The 21,628-nt window shown below is 55.6% G+C and overlaps 1 protein-coding gene across 1 annotated transcript in view; it reads right to left on the bottom strand.

Moving 5' to 3' along the window:
- CHSY1 (chondroitin sulfate synthase 1) overlaps window positions 1–17,842 on the bottom strand; it is a 57,915-nt gene extending 40,073 nt beyond the window's left edge. Inside the window, exons 1-2 of the mRNA XM_084532612.1 lie at window positions 17,311–17,842; window positions 10,063–10,558 (exon numbers count right to left, since the gene is read on the bottom strand). Of these exons, the coding sequence (XP_084388738.1) occupies window positions 10,063–10,558; window positions 17,311–17,609 (795 nt within the window). The 5' untranslated portion in view covers window positions 17,610–17,842. The remainder of the gene's footprint in view (window positions 1–10,062; window positions 10,559–17,310) is intronic.
- Between the last annotated feature and the right edge of the window lie 3,786 nt (window positions 17,843–21,628).

Below are 21,628 nucleotides of genomic sequence, written 5' to 3'. Positions count from 1 at the left end.
TGCTTGGCCAGGCAGAAAACACGCTCCCAGAAGTCACTTTCAGACCTGGTTTCTGAACGGAGAGCTGACTGCTTAGCACGGTAACGAGGCATGAAATGATACCTGCTACGACGCAGGCTGCTCCGTGCTTCATCCGTGCTGGCCACCAGGCTCGGCTGCCACGCCAGAACACGTCCCTGCAGCATCCCTGTAGGGCAGGATGGTTCTGCAGGCGTGCCAAAGCAGCTGAGCCTCGGAGAGCATTGCTTTCTTGGCAGGTTTTCCTCCTCGCCTAAGGGAGACAGACACAGGGGAGCTCTACACCTGGAAACACGGCGATGCCTGCGGCCCATCAGATATGATATCCAGCTCCGATGCTCAGAGCCGTGTCACAGCGAGAGCCAGGGCAAACAGCAGGTTGTTCCCCAACTCACACCTTGTAACATTTTGCTGTTTGCTTCTTTTTTTTTTTTTTGAGACCGATTTCCTTTCTGAAAGCGCATCTCTGTCCTCCCCTGCCTTTGCCCCCCTCCGCCTGTGTTCTTACCAGAGAAACCGCCTGCACCTAGGAGGCCGTGGAGGTCTGCATCACCTTCAGGCTCCTCAACGAGATATTTTCCTCAGGAACTGCTCGTCTGCTGCTCCCCCAGCACCTCCAACCTCGACTTGTGTCGCTGTGCTGAGCACACGAGCACCCGTGCCACGGCTACCTGCTTTACACGGGCAGCTGGAAGCAAAAGGGGTTTGCTGTGAGCTGCAGCTGCAGCAGGAGCAGCGTTTGCTCAGGACCCATCCTGCAGAGCATTGCACAAGAGCAGCTCCTTCAGCCAGCCCGATATTGCAAACGCCAGAGGAATTTGGTTCCCTCGTATCTCTGCCCATGGGACCTCTGTTTAGAATATTTGGAATTGCTCGGACTCCTCCACGCCACGACCCCCCTGGGTTTCGCTCTGGCTCTCTTTGTTTTCGCCACCTTTCACCTCCAGGAGGTTGCTCCCCATCCCTGCACACCGCTCTGGGTGCTGGGGGGGATCTCCTCTTTCTCAGCTCCCCTCATCTTCATTAACAAATTGCCTTCAATTTGCCCTGGGCTGTGGTTCAGAAATGCTGCCGGAGAACCCCGGCTTTGTCCCCGCAGGGCTCCTCAATTCCTTCACCCTTTGATGCCCTCTGGGAACCAAAGCAGACGATGCTGATTAATTTTTTGCAACTTCTACCTGTGGCTTTCCTGCACCGAGCTGGTGGAGGAGGTGGCGGTGGGGGAGCATTTCCTGAGCTCACCCTGAGCAAAGGCCCATTCCGGCAGAAAATTCAGCCCTCCCTCCCGAAAACAAGTCTGCTCCTGCCTCCCCTCGCTCCGGCCCTGACGGTGGAATTTTAATTGAAGTGACTGGGGCAGGAGGGGGGGGGAAGGTGTGGTTTGGCTGCAGGACGCCGGGCCAGGACCTCCTGGACTCCCCACCTTGCCCTGACGGTTCCTCCTCCGGTGCCTGGGGATAACCCCGTGCCGTGCAGAGCTCTCCTTCCACCGAGGGGCACGGGAAGCTTTGCAGGAGCTTTGATGCCGAAGCACAGGATTCAAGACCTAAGAATCCTCCCTCAACATCCTGGGAAATCTGGTTCCTCTGAGTTTCCCCCGCCAGCGAGGTCAAAACCGCGCTGCTCCGAGCTCGCTTGAGAACGACAGCCAGTCTGAAATGAAGTGGAAAAGTCATTTCTCAGCTGCTTGTGAGAGAGGCTACGGAAAGCTTCGAGTGTCTTCAAAGCCCAAGAGACCTTCAGCGAGAGCACCACGGTGCCCAGAGGGCAGAGCAAGTGTGGGCACACGTCCCCGGGGCAGAGCTGCTGCTCTCGAGGGACACCGACCCGGCGGTGGCTCGTACCCCGGACCTGCCCCACGTCCCCTTTTGCCACGCTCAGCTTCCAGTTTTCAGTATTTATCCACGCTGCTGGAGGACAAGAAAATGTGGAAGGCAAAGAGCTTAATGGGGAACAGGGCACGTCCCTCCTGTGTGCTCTTCCTTCATCCCAGGAGACCCATCTCTGGGTAATTCGATGAGAGGCTGTTTTTCCACCCAGGCTCTCCTTCGAGTCCCAAAGCCAGCGGTGACAGCATGAGAATGCTATTTGGGAACGGAACTGCAGGGCTGTCAGCTAGCCTGGGGGGGTTAAAAAAAAAAAAAAAAGGCAAAGAAAACCAAACACAGGAGGCAGGAGATGGCAAACCAGGAAGATGCCTAAAAGCCAAAGGAGGGTGCAGGCTGTGTTTCAGGCCAGGTCCGTCCCCAGGTGTGTGAGGGGAGGATTCGGGTGCTGTTTTCACAGGGACAGCCCCCGGGGCTCTGCTCCATCCCCAGCAGCTCCCTGCCCTCAGCAGGACGGGGAGGCAGCGGGCGAACAACACCCCCCTGTCCGTCGCAGCCCCAGCGCCTGCATACCTCCAGCAGGAGCCACCGCGAGCAGGCTGAGGCACCTCGGCAGGCATAAACCAAGCGCCTACAAAGGAGCCTTTGTGCCGGCTGGCGGGGAACAAGGCCTTTTCTGTCCCCGACCACCTAGCCGAGCGAGCGGGGCCGCGCGCGCTTCCACGCTTCCTCCGTCCCAGGAGCTGCGAGGGCAGATGGTGGGATGCAGACACGACCCGCAGAGCCCTGTGGGGGGATGTGGGGAGCTGTGACGTGGTGGCACAGAGGTGACACTGCCCTTACCTCTCATCTTCCTCCTGCACCAAGCCTGTGCTGCGTGGCGCCGGGCGGGCAGAGCTGTGGGGCAGCAGGGATCCGTCCCCATGGTGCTGAGCCCTGCCATCCCAATGCTCAGCCCCCCATCTCCTGCCTCATACCCTTGTATCCTTTTCACCTTCACCCTAGTTCCCTGCCCCGAGACCAGGCTCGTTCTTTGTTGTTTTTGGCCCGGAATAGATAAGGAGCCACGTGGAGGCTTTCTCCCCCCGAAGAAGCGCGCGTGGCGCTGAGGATACCAGCGGCAGACGTCAGGGCTGGGCTGCTCACGTTATCCCACGCCATCAGAGGTGGCTCTGCTGCCAGCTGGGCCCGTCACAACACAGCAGCGAGGTGGCACACGGCTGTAGGGGGCTCTCGCAGAGGCTGCGGCACGGTTTCAACGCCGAGGAGCCAGAGAAGGGGGAGAATTATGTGGAAAAGTCAAAGAAAAATCACTCTGCTCAAAACCTGGAGAAGTCACAGCTCAGTAATATTCGCAGGGAGGCGAAAGCCCCGCTGCTTTGTGAGGATGAAACCCACTATTGTCTCTTGGTTGGGTTTTGGTTTGTTTTTTTGTCTTTAATGAAGTTCCCCTTGGCCAAAGATGTTAGGAAGTGCCTTCAGCAGGAGAAGGACATAAAACCGAGGGCGTCAGCTCAGTAAGCTGTGATAAGGTTAAACAAACACGTAAGGCAAGGTAAGGGTGAGGCTTCTTGACAAATCATCCGTGAGAAGGTTAAACAAATTTCCCCCTTGTCAGGACAGCAGAGATACGCGTGCTCACACAAAACTTCTGCTGACCTGGACGGCGAACACGAGAGGTGGGCGCGCTGGATGCTGGAGGCACTGCAGGCCAACGAGGCCATTGCTAGGGAAGCATCGGGGCTGAAGGCTGTAAGAAACCACTGAAAAATGGGGTCAGGCTTCCAACCCACCCATAAATGGAGGAGCGTTGTGGGAAAGAGGTTTATAAAATGCCAGAGCTGAGATGCAGACAGTTGGCCATCCGGCACTCATGCACGACGAGCATTAATTCTGGACGCCTGCTTACAGAGAACTTTCCTGGTCCTTATTAAGGACAAAAAACATTTGCCTTACGCAGAAACGCTGAGGAGGGAGCTCTGCTGTCTCACGGGCAAATGTTTTCTCTCCCTGTAAGACAGTAACACATTACAAAGCACGGCTACAAAGGATTAAGGCAGCTCAGTTAATCCAAACTAGCACTCTCTCCTGCATTCCTTGCTAATACAGCAGTGACACAACCAGCCAAAACATTTAGCTTCAATTCAAATAAGGTTTCAAGAAGTTCCTGCCAAGTAATTAAGCCCATTGAAGGCTTACGAGCGGAGGAACCTTCGTTAATGCTCCGCTGTGACTCTCAGTGCCCTTTTCTCACCGGTGGCACCGAGCTGAGGAGCTTCCACCACCAGCCTCGTGCCTCTCCAGGCCACCCCGCCACAAGGGCTGAGCGTGGTCGCAGTCCATGGTTGGGGTTTCTTGGTGTTTCCTCGCTGTGTTTCCCTCCTTGTGCCAGCAGGGAGAAGAGGAGAGGAGCCCAACGGGACCCCCAAGCAGCTCTTCTGCTACCCTCGTCCTGCTTTCCAATGAACTGTGCCTGCGCCCAAACCGGGCTCCTGCTCCCTGCCTTGCTAATCCTAACCTCTGCCTAAGAACCTGTGCTTAATCCCCCAAGAGTGCCAGATGCTTCCGAAGGCAGCTTCCAAGAACAAAAATACAGCTCTCAGCTGGAGCTCCCCAAAGCCATTCAGCAGGGAGGATTAACCCCGGGGCCTTGGATGGAGTTTCGATGCAGCGGGCACGACCCTGCCCGTGCTGCGTGGTTACACAAGAGCGCGTCGTGCCTTCTCCCAGCCATCTCTCTAAGCTAATTCCTCTGAAGTACGAGGCCCAGGAGCTGCACCTCAGCCCTGCACCATCCCCTGGGGCTCCATCCTGCTCCGACGTGCTCTCAGCCACACGTGGAGTGGACACAAAGTGCCCCAGCATCATCGCCAGGGCATCACGAGACGCACAGCGCCTCAGCTCCAAGCGCACCGTGCAGCCTGCAGAGCTTACCTGGGCACAGGGAACCTGCTGGGCTGAAAAAGAGCTCCCTGCAGGGGCCTTCCTCCATCCACAGGGCTCCTCGTCACGGCACGCAGTGCAGCACGGACGTTGTGTAGGTGGATAAAGAGATTTCCAGCCCAAGAGGTCTTAAAAAGCACTCGGGGCCGCCAGCAGCGCTGTAAGTCACATGCAGGCTTTTGGCTCTTTTTTTTTCTGAAGCCACCACCATCACCACGCGAGCTGCAAGCCCACGGCACGAGGCTGAACCCGTTCTCGAGCATCCCGCCGATAAAAATCTGCCCCAGCTTCTGCTTGCCTGCTGCAGAGAGATTTTGGACTCACTCACAACGCGGCTGAGATCATCGCTGACGCCTGCCGTGCTTTCACTGAGGGCAGCAGCAGAAACCCACTTTCAGGAGTGGGGTTTCGAAGCTAACCAGCCCCCAATTTTGGGTTCTGCAGGGACCCCAAGCACGCTTCCTACCCAAAAGGTCAGGGTGGAAGAAATCGCCACCAATCGATCCCCCCCCGGCCCTCCCAGATCCGTTCCCAACCTCTGGGTGCCACATCGAGGTCGTTCTGTTGGAAGATAATCCCCACCCTACAGGCAAGCAGGATTTCTGGCAAGATTTTAAGAGGGCTCCAGCTGGTAACCATGAAAGTTGGCACCGCCAGGAGCCCCGAGAAGCTTTTCACACAGGAAATTAGCGTTAACGTCTTCTAAGCACTTCAGCCATCAATTAAGGACGGTGCAACAGCCCAAGCAAAGTAGAACCGAGTGCTTTTTTCCCCGAATCGGGTGGGTTCAGAAGGCGAAACAACAGCAGCAGGTCTTCGGCGGGAAGGTTTCTGCAGGAAATGAGGTTAGGCAGATGCTGAGCAATTAATCCTCCTGCGGCACAGGGCACAGGAGGATGGCACACGGCACCCGCAGAGCTGTCAGACACAGACATGAAACCCACAGGCTGCCCTCCTGCACCTTCTCCAGGGCCACCCCAAAAGCAGCAGCCATCCCACAGCTGATGCTGAGCCTCGTGGCACGCCTCGGCGGCACCGACGGTGGCTTTTGGAGGAGAAAATGTGGAAAGAGAAGAGGAACCAGCAGTTCCTGGGCTGAGACGGGGACTGCCCTGGTTTTGAGAGCTGCCCCAGCAGCAGACCTGTGACTGCAGCAGGAAGGGGCTGCCCCAGCACACCCAGCACGGGGAAGTGCTCTGAGAGCACAGCGTCGAGGCAGAGGCAGCCCACGGGGTGTTATTTCCCCCAAAAAGCATTAAGAAAAGCCTCCCAAGCAGGTTGATGCCACACGGCTGGCTGCAAGAGGTGTCTGGAGCAGCTCTGGATAGGTATCGTACCAACACCCATCACACCCATCTATTTAATAGATCCACCTTGTGTTTCTTTGCAATAATTTAATCACTTTAATTAAAAGAAAAACACTAAGTATTCCCCCAAACACCAAGCACAGTGCAGCCAGAGCTGGAAGCACCAGAGATGGAGGCGGCACCACTGGGTTAAGAGCAGCCGGGGGCTGAAAAGGGCAACGGGGGCTGAATTTCCCCGTTGCCCTTTCAAGGTCTCCAGGCAGGTGGGATTCGCCCACGGCTCCGGGATTACAGCACAAAGTCCTCGGCGAGCTCCTGAGGGCACAGGAAGGATTTTCTCCTCCCGCTGTGCCGCCGGGACGTAAGGCAGGCACCCAGCCCGCAGGGTCGGGGCAGCTCTGCTGCAGCTCAGGAGGGAAAAATCCTCTGGGGGAGCTTCTGGGCTCCGATTCCCCTCCCTCCTGTCCCTACGGCTGCTGGGCTGAACGAACTCACAGCCACACACACCTTCTGTGAGTCTTAATTACGCAAGTGGGATGATGAGGTATTACACGGGGGCCTTCATCCTGCCGTGCCAGGATGGATTAGCCTTTGCTGGCTTGTCCTCAGGCTAAGAGCTAAGCCAGACAGCCACCTAACGCGGCAGGCTGACGGGTCCTGGTTCCTAGCACCTCAAAAAGCCAATAATGGGGAAAAAAAAATGACTACTTCTGCTTCCTGGCTTCATGGGGGAAGCCTCCTCGGTGTCTGCACTACAGCATCACGCAGCCCCCAGCGCAGGCACTGCTCTGAGACATCCAGCTGGCCAGAAGCACGCTCCCTGCCCCTGTGCTCACAAAAACGGGTCAGTCCCAAGCTGCACCCACAGCTCGCAAGGCGCAGGGAAGCCCGAATCAGGCAGCCTGCCCCTCTCAAAGCCAGGGCTGGCAGAAAGTCACCGAGATCCAGGCTCAAGGGACCTCGGCACGGCGCTCGGAGCTCGATGCAGGGCAGGTCTCGATCCCCACAGCGAACAAAAAGCCTTCACCAGCCTGAGTTCAGAGGTCAGGCAGAGACAACCTAGCGGTGCCAAGTCAGTTTTTCCCCTCTGAAATATTTGCTCCTCCAATAGGTCATCATTTTCTGAAGTGAAAGAGCTTGGTCAGGACCTGGGCGCAGATCTGAGGTCTCTCCTCCGATCCCGAACCCTCCCAGCCCACAGCTTGGCTTCGCCAACCCCGGCTGCTCCCTCCTGTGACCTCTCTGCCCTGCTCCTGAGCAAACACCACCTCTAAAATTAGAGCCCCGTGGCCGTACCTCGCTGCCACAGCCTGCCTGTCACATCGGGCAGGTATTTCGGTCTCTCAGCTTTGCTCAGGGAGGGTCCCTTCCAGAAGCAGCACGTCCCGGCGCGGCCGACGTACTTGGCGGATCCGAGGCGCACGTTAAGGGCTCTCCTAACCTCAGTGGATCTCAGAGCAGCAATTATCCTCAATTACCGCAGATAAAAGACCGCCCAAAACGCTAATTGGAACCCACCCTCCTCCCAGGAGCCCCCCGGTACCCGCAGTCACCACCAGGCCTGCGGCCTTGGGGCAAGCAGGCAGGGCACAGAGCACCTCCAGCACCCCCAGGGTGGACTAGGAAGGAGGCTTTAAACGAAGGAGGCTTTAAACATGTAAAGTGCTGCTCAGGAAAAGCACCAGACATCCAGAACACCAACACTCCCTACAAGTGCAGAGTCACTTCCTAGCGGGCTCAGCACAAGCCTTTCCTCCCCTGCAGGAGAAAGGCCGGCGCTCTGCATTGCCTCAGACCATGAAGCTCCCTCAAATATTTCACAGCTCTTTTTTTTTTTTTTTTATGGCTTTTTCTCCCAGCATGCTGCACAAAGCCCACAGCTCTGGCTGCTCCACTCTGCAGAGGGCTGAGTTTCGGACCTATCTGTCAGGCAGCCTCGGTTTTGTTTTCACAATGAGAACCCCTCGCCATACAGAGCATTTTAAGAGGTCTGTCTCATCCCTGACCCGTCTCCTGTAGGGCCACAGCCACGAGCTTGGCCTCAGGAGCCTAAAATCCATCCACTGCTCCTGATGTGCTGTGGACACAGAGTTTGAGCTCCCCCCAAACCTGCCTGCTATTTTTCTGGCATCTCATCTGGGGCAGGGTGAAGCAGGAAGCCCCAAGAATCGCGGTGTCCGTTCCCTCTGCTGTGCTTACTGAAAAGCTCCCGACAGCAGGAAGAGCACGAACAAACCCTCACGAGCCCTGAAATGAGCAGTGCTGTTAATGAAGTGCTCCGCGAGGCACCACAGAGAGCAGCGAAGCGACAAGAACACAGGAAAAGGGGGAAAAAAGGGTTTTGAGGCAGACTGCTGAGAGCAGAGAGACACAGAGCGGGGACTGGAGCCGCGCTCGGGCACAACCCCAGGGAACGAGGCGGTGGAGATGAGCAGCACAGTGAGGACATTGTGGGCTCCCGAAGTCAGAGAAAGGGGGCAGTGACAGTCGTGGAGATGAGTAAAATGCCTCCGGGCACAGCGCCCACGGCGAGAACAGCCGTGGTGGGAGCTGTGAAAGGCGCCGTGCCCTGGTGCAGATCAGCTCGGTGCTGCACCAGAAGCTGAAGCAAAACACCTTGCACCGCGCTCTCAGCCGCCTGTTGGTTGACATTTGGGGACGTACGAGGCATGGAAAACGTCGCTTTTACCCCCAGCTTCTCCTACCACAGCTGTAAGGGCAGCTGTGTTATTTCACACGGTTACTGCTGTATCTTAAATAAAATATTGGGCGCAATTCATCCAATTGCCCGGGCAGGGAGAGGGCTGCATCGAAAAAACGGGAAGACGACAGGTTTTTCAGCTGAAAACCCTCAACTGGGTGAGAGCAGGGCTGCTCCTCACAGAAGAGGCGTGCTTTTACCACCCAGCATCCTCCTTACCTCCCAGGCAGCTGGGATCTGGCATCTCACCTCTTTGCACAAAAGGGCTCCGCGGCACCTGGGGGCACCCAGCGCTACGGATAACTGACCATAGGCTGATCAAACCAAACTGATCTTGAGGAAAAGCCCAGCCTCACTCCGTCAGGTATTATTCCTAGCGCAGTTGTGTGTTATCTTTAGTTATTTCAAGCCCAAACGTGGTCGGATTGACTCCAAGGGGTCTGTGCCAGCCTCAGCAGAGCCCAGGTGCTGGTAGCCCAGCAAGCCTTCAGGACCGACAGCCAGGAATAAATTCCTGCAGCTGGAACCCTCCTTCCCCTTCCACAGCGGCCTTCCTGTCACCGAACTGTGAACTGAAACGAAGTGAGAGCTCTCAGGAGCAGAGGATTCAGTAAACACACCGGGAGTTTAACACCAGTCCTTGCTGGTAAAGGCGAGTCAGCAGCAGCAGTGCCTGGTGGCGTCCGCGGCTCCTCCGTCACGCAGGCAGGAGCATCTCCCTTCCTCACCACGTCGCACAAAGCAGCTTTCTGCTGGCCGTAAATGCTGGCATAAAACAATAAACTGCTTGCTCTCTCCCCTGCTCTCTCCTCCTCTCTCCTTTCTCAGTGAAACCCTCAGTGTTTTGCCTGGGAGTAGCGCTAGGAAGCACAGCTCGAGCCCCGCAGGTGTTTTCGATCAGACAGTCTGGAAACACCCAGGGCTCACTTCAGAGGGTGCAGAGGAGCACGTTTGATCCACGGCAAGCCACAGGGCACCGGGAGCCTCGATTTTCCACACTGACACTGGGACACAACCAGCTCAATAAGGACGGCTTGAGCAGGCGGGACCACAGGAACCTGTGGCCGCTTGGATTTCGGTTTGTTCCCTTTGTGTCTAGATGGAGACACCCATTACGAGCACCCGACGTTCCTCCCACCACCCCGACGTGCCTAAATGCTTCCCTCCTTGCTTCTGAGTTCGTGTATGATGGGACCATCAGGTGGCAAAGCCCCGGAGCCACTTCTGCCAGCCTCTCCCTCCCCCAAAACGCCCCCCTCGTCCTTACCTCGTAGGACCAGACGCACTGCACGCCCGCGAACCTCCGCACGCATCTCCCCACCTCCACGTCCTCGTGGGTGGTGTACATCTCCCGCAGGCACTCTCCGATGTGGGGCACCATCCTGCGCAGCACCTCCCGGCTCATGATCACCCCGGGGCCCCCCATGCAGAAATTCTCGCCCGGTTCCAGCGCCAGCTTCCCCATCTCCTCCGTGGTGCCCAGGCCGGTCTGGCCGAGGAAAAGGGGCTCGCTGCTGTTCAGACTCCTCAGGAAGTTCTCCAGTTTGTCCCCTTTGATGTAAACGTCGTCGTCGGCTCTCATGAACCATTCGTATTTGTCCAGGTAGTGGTCATGCATGTACTTGAGCATCATGAACGATTTCTTCTGGGGAGGGTAAGAGTCATCCACGCCGGGCAGCGGCACGATGGGGATGGGAATGGAGGTGTCCGAGCCCTCGCTGGAGAAGAACTCGACCTTGCCAGGAATGGTTTTGGACCAGGTTCTAGGTGGCAAAAAGACAACAAGAGCTAATTGAGCATGCAAATGGAGGCAGAGAGAGCTACCCAGCAGAGGTAACGCGGAGCTGCGCCTCATCTGCTTCACAAATTTTCTTTTTTGAATGCCTCCCAGGGATATTTTTTTGCCGTGCAAACAAGGACACTCACGCTGCACCCCGAGCAACTGGCTTAACACGCAAAAAAATCTGACAGGGCAAGCACCTGAGCACTGCTTTTGCAGCTGTAGCTGTAAAAAATAATACAGTAAGAGTGGGTCAGGAGGGGTGGGCAGGGTTTCTTACACGTACTTGGTGTTGGTCTAACAGCAAAGGGAACCAAGACAGGCCAACGACTCATACAAATGGATTTAATGCCTCAAAAGCTTCCCTGTGAGCTCTTCGGCATCATATCCCCCCCACACACCTCCCCTAAGCACCCCCAAAGCTCAGATACCCATTCAGGAGCACTGACTTCCAAGGAGCAAACAGCCACTAAATTTCACGTGAACTTGTCAAGAGCCAGGATCCTGTGGGAAAGCAAGCAAAGGGCGGCTTCTCCGGGTGCTGCAAGGCTTTGGGAAATGCCCCTGGATGTTTGCAGCCACCGGAGAATCCCAGTAACAATAATCCCATAAGGGAGAATATTTTCTAGTTATGTTTGGTGACTTTGCTCAGTCTCATCTGCATTCAGAGCCCAATGTGGAAGCCCTCTGGAGGTGAAGGACACAGCACCTCCATGCATCACTGTCGCTTTCACCAGATGCCTCCCAGCACAGCTTCCTGGCCAAAAGCAGAGCGGATTTTGGGCAGCGCAACCCATGTGCAATTCAAAACTCGACAGAGTTAGCCGCCGCGCCGAGGTGGAAATCTAGAAATATTTCCGAAGAATGACACCTTGGGTTTGCCTGGGAAATGCTGAAGCATTTAATCAGGGCTGAACATCAACTCTGACACTTGAACAGCTCCAGCTCTGTGTAACGAATGCCATACAATCACTCTGAAAGCTTTGTCTTCTGGATCTCTTACTCATCGGGGCAGTGCTCCGCTGGAAAAGTTGAGGTCCCGACGTCCCACGGGAGCACACGGTGAAGTCAATGGAAACATCCCTGTGACTTCCCAACAGAGGTGATGAGGCCTTTAATCATCGGTGATGTAATTAACGCCTGGTGCTCCTGCTTATGGCTACGTTCTGCTAAAGCACTGAAAAGTGCCCCTTCTAAAACAAGACGAAGTTTCGCTGCTTATTTTGAAAGACACCCCCTGCACACCAATCACCAGGGTTCAAATGAAAAGGCTACGTGGAAAAATGTTCTTCCCAAAGCAATGCATGATCTAAATTTACAGGCTTCCTCCCCAAAAAGCTGGTTCTTGGTGCTTTCCCATTTCAATCCCTCATTTTTAATGCTCTTGATACCCTGCGAGATCTGCCTGCGTAAGGGCTGGGAGCCACAGACAAGGTGGGACGTCTTCTGCCAGCCCAAGTTTTAGGGCTTTTCGGGGCTCTCTGGGAGCAGCCTTCCCTTTTATTTATCTATTTATTTGCCTCCCCTCCTCTGTTGGTTCCCGGTTTAAATTTCCTCCCAGCTCTCTCCCCAGCTCCCCCTCCCCTGGGGACCCCCTGGAGCATCGCCGGGACAGAGCCCCCATTCACCGCAGGGGGAACAAAACGCATGGACGTCCCCAAACCCTGGCAGATTTCATTTCCAGCCCTCCCGTTGCCTCAAGCCCCTTGGCCCAGGGCCAGTTTGGCCCCATCATTTCTTGGGCCCTGTCCACGGTTCAGATTCACGCTAAAACAGGAGCCCAGCGCAGAAATAACCCCAGGAGCAGCTCGTGCCCAAGCCACAGCTCGCTGCCTCGTGCATCCCCTTTTTGGGGAAAGAATACCAAAAGAACAGCTTGTTCAGGAAATGTTACTGCACCTAGGGAAAGAAGCAGAACCGCAGATTTTAAGGTCGCTGCAAGCACATCCTTCTGGCCCCAGCCACCACCAGGACCAAGGATTGGTAAATGTAGGGATGGATTCGGATCAAAGCTGCTTTTAATTGCTGTCTCTGACGCTGCAAAGAGGCAGACCTGGCTCGGCCAGGAGTGATTGTGCAGATCCACGTGTTACCGGCTGAATTTCTTGCCAGCCCTCCCATCTTTAGCTCGGTTCCCTGTCTCAGGTTATGGGCAGCAACCTGACCTGCTGGGCTCCTTGACAGAGCCCTGCTCTCCAAGCACCACCTGATATTGCTCTTCTGGTCAAAAGCTTCTCCAAGGGAAGATTTGCAGAATGTATCTGCAAATTAATTCCACCTTTGATGATAGTAATAAAAAAAATAAAATATTTTGAGAGAAACTTGGCATCCTCCCAACCCCCCTGTGGATTCCTGGGTCCTCCTCGGTTGTTTTAAGGAATTGCAGCCCCGGTGTCACTGCCACCAGGCTCCTGCAGGGATCACCTCCCCTGCGGTCACCACTGGTGGCCTCGGCCAGCTTCAGGTCCTGCCGTGCTCGACTCTGTCCAGAGCAAAATATCAGGTTGTGAACGCAGCCAATACGTGCACTGCGCCGGTCATTTAAAAACCAGGCAGCTCCCAGGCTTATCTCCTTGGTGTAATCTGAGTCTGCTCGGTTAAACGGGAGGATGTGCATGAATCAGGACAGCAGGGCTCTCTGTTACCTGCCTAGGAGCAGCGCTGGAAACACGCGTGACGTGTGCGACCTGCTTTCTCTCAGCACACCAGGCACAGCACTCCAACAAACGAGAAGAGGAATGAAAATGCAATTTAAGCAAGCATGTAGACATAAAAATTAGGCAACGCTTCCTTAGAAGAAACCTCTCAGCAGAGGACGTTGGGACTGCTCCAGTGTGGTTGGCTAACGAGTCAATTTTATCATCCCTCAACTGGCCGGGTAACAGCTGGGATATCCCACGTGCTCCTTAATCTGAGCAAATCACCAGCAAACTGGATGCAAAGACTTGGACAGAGCTGTTACAGGTATCTGTGCGGTACAGAAAGCCGTGTGCGCAAAGATGGCTCTAAAAAATATATGAACATTTGTTATAAGTGACCACTACTGTAGTTACCGAGTTGTCACAAGCAATTTCTTCATTTAAAAGTAAGCCATAAAAGCACAGCTTGGAGCAGCACAGATCTGGAACGTTGTCTCTTCATTTTCCGCAGCGTTTATTGTTTGTTTGAGTTACCTTGCTTTATCCTCAGCTCCACAGACTTGGCAGAAACAGCCTGCTACCTCCTGCAGACAGTGCCCCCTTTGTAGAGACCCCGAATTAGAGACAATTACAGAAAAACGCGTTCTGCTTTTGTCCGCGCAGTTTGGGAACCTCCCTTAGCTGAGACCAGAGAAATTGTTTTGAGTTTGCAGAAATGGTCATGTTGTGTAATTAACCTGAAGGAAATCATTATCAGCAAGATAAGGGACCTACAGGACTTCCTTCTTGGACGCACATTTCCAGCAAACTTCATGTTCAATTAGTGCTAACTTTGCACAATTATTCTTCAGAAACCCGGGTCCCACCTTTCCACCAAGATTTGCTACAGGGGGATTAACAGAGAACCTAAGCAGCTTCCACAGCTCCTTAAAGTCCTCTGAATTAATGAGATGCCAGGTTTCTGTCCCTGGGTACGCATGGATTTTCCTTGTGGAAGGGACAGAAAGGGATCCATCCCCTGCGGGCAACTTAATATCTCCACATCCCCGTGCACCAGTCGATCCTACTTGATTTGTGTCCTTCTGTCCCATGAACATTCTCCGAAATTTTAGGAAAAATCCTGTTTCCTGCTAGGAAAGCCCAGGTATGTCATATTTGTGCCAGATGATACAGGAGCAGGAATTTTCCTGTAGCACTGCTGACAAGCTGAGCATCGCTCCGTCACGATGTTCAAAGCCACTGCACGTGAATTCTCCCAAGAGATGTAAACGCACACCCCCAATCCACCTTCCCACCTCGCTAGTGACCAGAAAACCCCACAGCCGCCAGCTCTGGGCTCTGAATTGAAAAAAAAAAAAAAAAAAAAGCATGGAAATGTGGTTTGCATTATGCGCCGGCAGCAGCTGGAGTGGGCTTAGCCAGATAATACCCAACCTGGGAAACGCCACGGCTCTGCTCCTGCAGGGACACGGGGCACTCACGCCGTGTCCCAACCTCTGCCACCCGGCCATCAGCAGCATTCGCACTGCTCTCCTGTCGGGTTTCCCTGGAAATCTAGTTGCTATGGAAAACGCTAAAAAAAAGGGAAAGAAAAAAGGGTTAACGGCTCGATATTTCTGTTCTTCAGACAGCAGGCTTAAATCTTGCAGGGAGAGTGCTTAGTCCTGACTGCCTCTCCTTCCTGCAGCTCTTTCAGGACAACTCCCCTCAACTGCAAAGCCATTAGCACGCAGTGCTGCACTTTCCCTGAACCCCGGCCGTCCTTTAACTCCTTCCTGCACTGCTCTTTTCCTGGCTATTTCACGCCCTTTGATGTGACACTGCTGTTTCTGCGGCTGCATTTTGCCGGCCTGCTCAAGGGAAGCTCCTCTAACCTGGCTGTCAGATGCAATCACCGAAGCTACGAATCCGCCCTGCAAAAAGAAAAAAAAAAAAAAAAACACCAAAACCTGGAGATCTGAAGCTTATTTCTCTGCCTCGCAGAGCACAAAAGCCCGACTGTTTCAAAGGGCCGGCGGCTCCTGGAAATCCAGCGGGCCCGCTTTGCCTTGCAGTGGTCATTTGGCTCGTGATTGATGTTCAGGAAGTGGATTGCTTCCCCTCTTGTTAGACCCTATCGGGATTCACAGCAGCGAGGAGCAGCGAATGCTTTCCGCTCCGGCCCCTTTTAGCTCTGCCCGTCAATGGCCTTTGAGCCGCGGCAGCGCGGAGGCATTCAGCCCCTGAATCCCTAATTCCTTTCAGCCGTATCAAGGCCCTGCACACGCTGCCACCCCGGGAAAGCCTTGCGAGCAGCTTCCCGTTTGGCTCGCTGTGCCAGCGATTCAGCTCCCCAGGATGCTTTGTCAGTGTGGTAATCCCAGCGATTGTCTGCCCCAGCGCTTCATGGCAATCAAAAGCCATTTAGGATTTCAGGTTCGTCTTCCTCTTCCCCCTCCCCACCTTCCCCCGAAGATGCCTTCCTGTCACCAGGACATGAGCTCGTTTCTTTTGCCAGCAGCGGGGAGAAAAACGCCCTCAGCCCTACCGCAACGCTCCCAGCTCTCAGCATTCAGCCCTTCCCAGAGCTGACAGCCCCTCTGGAGGTTAAACCAAAAAGAGAAGCACAATAAAAAGTGATGCTCAGCCCTCCTTCCCGGGGCTGAAGGAGCCCGACCCGCCAAGCTGCATCTTTAACTGTTTTATTCGTGCACAGACGCTGCAGATCTGGCTCTGAGCTCTCCTGCAAGCACAGGCAAATCCAGGTGGGAGAGCCCTTCCCGCACCAGCACGGGAAAACATCCAGGACTAACACCCGTCTCCGGACAACGCCGCGATCACCGTCCTTTCGGGGATTCCTGCCCCAAAACTGGGTGGCTGCTAGACCGCTGGCTCTGCCACAGGACCTGGTAGGGGACGTCCCAGCGTGACTCCAGCCTTCCCCTATGTAAATGGGCATCGCAGGGCTCCTCGTGGGATTTGCAATCCAAAACGCTCCATCCCACACGGGGAAGAAAAAGACAGAACCCTGAAGAAACGCATTCCTTCACCCGTTTCAAAGGATCCGTCACACGCCCTCTGTAACTTAATTACAGGTCTGCTGCCGAAAGAAGGCATTGAGTCTCCATTACGGCCCTCTTTGGTGCACAATACGCTGCGGATTGCCCAAATTAAGCAATTTAGCAGAGTTTTGGTGCTGATACCAAGAGCTGCCCCTTCCCAGGAGGAGACAGCCCCCGTCCATCGCGCCCTGCCCGGCCAACGGGGCCACGCATTGCCCAGCGGGGCAGGGAGGCGATGGAGAAACCTTTCCTCCAGCACAGGCACCGAGGGGATGTTTTAGGAGGCCAAGACCCGCCCCGCAGCCCCTGTGGCCTGCTCGGAGCCGGGCTGACATTTTCAGCTCCCAACTCCTCCGGCCTCCCGGAGCGAGGGGCGTTATTTCGGCAGGGCCACGTCTCCGGCATGCAAGGGCTGAAGCCCCGTCCGTACACCACCACCTCCATCACCAAGGTCTAAGGCACACCGTACAGGGCACAAATCATTCCCTAAGCCCAGCACGGCCACCAGGAGAGGGTTCCTGAGCCGGCTCCACCTGGCACAGCCGCGAGCGGAGGCAGCGAGCGGCTTCCCCCTTTGTTCCCAGGCGCGTTTGCTGGGGCTCCATCTCCTCGCCCGGCCGTGGGGTTGGGAGAGGGGATTTTTTATCCAGCTCCCTATCCGGCAGCCCCCGAACTTTTATTTTTGAGCTTTTTATACATGATTACGGCTGGTTTCGGAACGGGAGGTTGCTGCCTTTGGGAGGGAAGAAGCAATAGGGCTTTTTGGGAAGGGCGGCCGGCCTTGTGCGCGCTTCCACAGCTCCCCATATGGGAAGGGGAGGGCGGCAGCGCTTTGCCCGTGCCGGGCACACCGAGGCGAGGGTTTGACCATCCCCAAACCCCTCAGCGACCACCACCACGGTCCCCCGAGACCAAGCCCGGAGCCACCCCTCAACAACACGCCTGTCCGTCCATCCATCCTCAGGGCACCCCATCCCAAGGTGATGCTGGGGAGGGAGGGGGGGGGCACCCCCTTTTCCCCCCAAACCCTCCCCCGCTTCGTCCCCTCTTCTCACCGGTGGGCAGCCACGGCGCGGCTCCTCAGGTACTTCTGCGCCGTCATCACCCCCACGAAGAGAAAGCTCCGAGCCTGCGGGCCGGGGCGGCGAGGCTGGGAGGCGGCAGCGACGGCGGCGGCGGCGGCAGCGGCGAGGGGAGGGGGCGGCGGGCGGCAGCCCAGCGGGCGGGCACGGCGGGGCCGAGCCGCCGCAGCCAGCTCGGAGGCTCGGGGCAGGACGAGCCGAGAGGCGAGCACGAAGCCCAGCACCAGCCCCAAGAGGACGCTGAGCCAGGCGCGGCGGCCGCGGCCCGCCATGCCCCCGCAGCCCGGCTCCAAGCGCCCCCGGAGCCGAGCGTGGCGGTGGTGGTGGTGGTGGTGGTGGGGGGCGGCTCTCCTCACAGCCCCTCCGCCACCACAGCCTCCACCGCCTCCTCCTCCTCCTCCTCCTCGGCCACCGCCGCCGCCGCCAGCCGCGCCGAGTCGCCCAGCGCCGCCATGGGGGGAAGGGGAAGGGACGGGAAGCGGAGGGAAGGGGGCGGCCGCCTCCCCTCCATCATCCCCTCCCCTCCCGGCCCCGGTCCTGCCCCTCGGCACAGGCGCCGTGTGCGGGCCCGCGGCCGCTGGCTCCGCCCGGGGTGGAGGGGGACGCCCGCAGCCAGCCCCCTGCTGAGGGGATGGGGGAGGGAAAAGGGGAGCGGAGAGCCCCGGGGTGGGGGGAGCAAGGGGTGGGCTGGGGGGATTTGGGGTTTCTTTGGGTGTGGGGTGGGAGATGTGAGGTAAAAGGGAGGGAGGGGAAGCCGGGGGGTGTGGAGAACCCGGGGGTGAGGAGCTGTGGGGGCTGCAGGGGATGGGTTGTGGGGATTTGGGGTTTCTTTGGGTGTGGGGTGGGAGCTGTGAGGTAAAAGAGAAGAATGGGGCCCCAGGGAGTGCTGCGGCTGAGGTGGCACTGTGGGTGCTCAGGGAAGGGAGTGCTGGGGCTGACACTTCAGCAGGACAGCCAGGGACGGGAACGCTCCATTGCCCCTTCTGCACCCTCATGGATTGAGCACGGGTAGTTCCAGTTATCCCCACACCACAAAACACCCCTGGGACACAGCCACACGGCCCCATCCCACAGCCAGGCCCTCAGTGTTGTCCCCTGGCCATGTGTGGGGCCCCAGCCCCGGCTTCACCCTGTGCCATGTTGTTCATCTGCCTGGGAAGAGAAGGCCGGGGCAGTTCTCTTTTCCCACCTTGCTAATTAAAGCTAGCAGAAATAGGTCAGGCTGTTTCCATCCTAAGGCCGTAAGGACTGCTCGGCAGAGGGAAGGCAGGGTGAAGTGCTTCTCTTTAATCTGGCTGCACTAACTCCCCACGTGCGTTTCATCTGCAGAGTGCTTCGGCTTCAAACAGCCCCAAACCCTTGACATTTTCAAGCAAAAAAAGCCTGCAGTCTTCGCAGAACAAACGCAGCTGGCCCAGCCCACTGACCATCCACTTATCGGCGTGGTTCCTTCCACTTCCCCTGCAGTTCTGCATCTCCCGTTGCCAGCCTTTCCCTTTGCATCTTTTACCATTTCTTTATGTCGTGGTCTCATCCACAGCAAGCTCAGAAAGTCTGTTATTGAGCAAGGGCCGTTGTGAAAGAGACCACTGTGCCAACCTAAAGTGACACCAAACTGGGCACATACAGTGGATTTTTACAATCTTCCTATAACGTGTCACATTTCTGGGAAGCGTCAGGTAAAATTGCAATCCGATGGTTTAATAAATGCTGGTGTGTCTTGAAAATAAACGTTTCTGCACGGTTTTATTGGCACTCTGACGTCGCAAGGCTGATACTGAGGTCAGCACCGATGAACTCTGGCGATGTCAGGAGCAATGAATTACCCGAGTGCCATGACAATTGATGGCGTTAAACAAAAATAAAACAGAAATAGAAGCGGAGAAGAAATGCAAGCAAGCAAACAGAAAGGAGCAGGAGGTCTCCTTTCGCTTGCCAACAGGCAGAACGCAGCAGGATCGCGTGAGATGTACGTTTATAGGAAGAGGAAGAAACAGACGAGAACTAAAAGGCAGAAGGCAGGGAAAGTGAAAAAAGGCCAGACAGGAAGAGACGGGAGGCAGAGAAAAACCAGGGGAAGGAGAGGAGGAGAAGCACTGCCTGGCGAACACCAGCCCGAAGGCAGGAGGGGTTTCCGAGGCTGACACGGTTTGCCTTCCAGAGCTGCAGAACGCGGGGAAAGGGTTAAAAATGCAGCACTAGCTTGGGTGCAGCAAACCTTTGCAGTTTCCCACCAGTCCTGCGTTGCTGCCAGGCAGATAAGAGTGGTGAAGATCCCCCAGAAGGGCTCCCCAAAGGCTCGCCAAGCATCCTCGTGCCGCTCGGAGCAGGGCTGCGCTGCCACCACTGCCACCAGCACAGAGCAGAGCAGGCAGAGCCCCGCGGGCTGGGGCTTGCCGGGAGCTTTGCTTTTGCTCTGACAAAGCCAGCACAGAGTTGTTCGCCTGGAAACTTCATTTTGGGATCAGGATTTGGGATGAGGTGGGACCCAGCATCCACCTCAGTCCATTTCTGTTAAAATGATCCCAAACGAGTTATACCACGAAACCCCTTTGTGCTGGGCAGTGCTTCCCTTCCACAGGGGGAAATCCCCACCCTGTCCCCACTACTGCAATCCCCATCTGCCTCTCAGGATTATTGTTATTTCTGCTGTTTCCCTGATCCCTTTCCACCAGGGTTACCCTCAGCCTGTGCCACTCTGGCTCCTTTACTTTCAAAAGCTTTTTTTGGTGAGGGGCCTCCCCAAACCCTGCTCCTCCCCCCTCCCCAAATAAGCCTGAATATCGGGTCCTAAAACCCAGCAAACCGACAGATGTTGAAACTAAACTAAGGAGGCCTTTCCTCCTTTCCAAAAGAAGATGTGGCAAGTCCGTGAGCAGGAACAGCCTCACTCTCAACGTGCTCCAAATCAGCAGGAAAAATCTCCTGATTCAAGGGAAAGACACTGTGGCCTGCGAATTACAGGAAAAGGCAGAGCTGGTGTGGTTAAAAGGCCATAAAAAAAAAAAAAAAAAAAAGAAGGGTTGGGGCTGAGGAGCTGTCAGCTGGCTCCTTCCCATGAAGAAAAAGAAGTTAGTCATCAGAACTGAAAGCTCCGGGCGACTTCAGCACACATGGAAATGATGAGGCGCGGGAGCTCGCAGAACCCAGGGGCCACACGGCACTGGGAGCAGGCAGGGCAGCGTTGGGGACCCGGCTTTGTCCTCGCTGTTCTCCAGCTCCAGGACACTGCTGCACCTCCTGCAGCAGCCTGACACCAAGCCTGGCTTGCACAGCCTTGCAGGGCTTCAGTTCTCTGCTGTCCTGGGGTTTGTTACAGTGTTTTCCCACCTCCCAGCCCTGCAGCTTGCAGGGGGGAGCAAGCTCGCGTGTCCCGCTGCCAGCCAAAGGGCTGAGATGCCCAGCAATGTCCTTCCAGGCACCACCCAGCCACACAGGACTCCCCAGGCACAGCTACGGTGCCTCACCTGATCTCATCGTTTTTTAAATGATTTTTATGCCGAACTCAAGTTCAAAAGCGGCAGAGGTGCGAATGCCCCTTTCACTGCTCCTGCCCCCCTCCCCTGTCCTTGCACAGGGCAGCTGCTGTTTCCATTATAGGGTTAAAAAAAGAAAAAAAGGCAAATTCAGGGAAAACTTGAACACAGGTTAGTTCCTCCAACACGAGTAAAACCCTGCCCTGACCCTTGGTGGCCTAGAGTAAGCTTTAAATCTGTTTGGCCCAGAAAGGTCGTACTTCAATCATATTTAAGTGCCTTCCTCTATTAATACAGCATTTATTTTCAATGATTACTTGATGCTATGTATATTCTTGCTGCTATAAATGAAAAGACAAGGTATTTTTCTCATATAACTGTACAAGCATCAGCAGGCATGCTTTTATGCAGCGTTTTGTATTCTGCATGCAGTTTGTGGGACTGCTTGAGGACATTTCTTGAGGACTCTCTGAAGCCTGAGGATGCTCGCTTGTGTGTCCCACTCGAGATTAGCATATGGACAGGCCAGGGAAAGCACCCTTGTCAGACCCCAGCAGGTTAGATACACATTCAGATCAACAAAATAGCAATTCTCTTTTTTACATGAAGAAAAAGCCACGCACTTGAAGCAGAGAACTGCTTGGTATGCCCGCAGAATGGCTGTCATCCTTATGGACCAAAGCAGCAGGGTAACAGAAGAGGGGACACTACCCTACGTAGGAATGAGATTATTTTGCATTGCAACCACTTTTTCCCATCGGTTTTGATCTCTGGTATATCCACAATAACGACCCCACTCACAGGATGTGCCTTCT

Source organism: Aythya ferina (assembly GCF_964211825.1).
Source record: "Aythya ferina genome assembly, chromosome: 11".
Taxonomy (NCBI): Eukaryota; Metazoa; Chordata; class Aves; order Anseriformes; family Anatidae; genus Aythya; species Aythya ferina.
The sequence above is the reverse complement of the archived record's forward strand: the minus strand, read 5'-3'. Positions and strand labels throughout refer to the sequence as shown.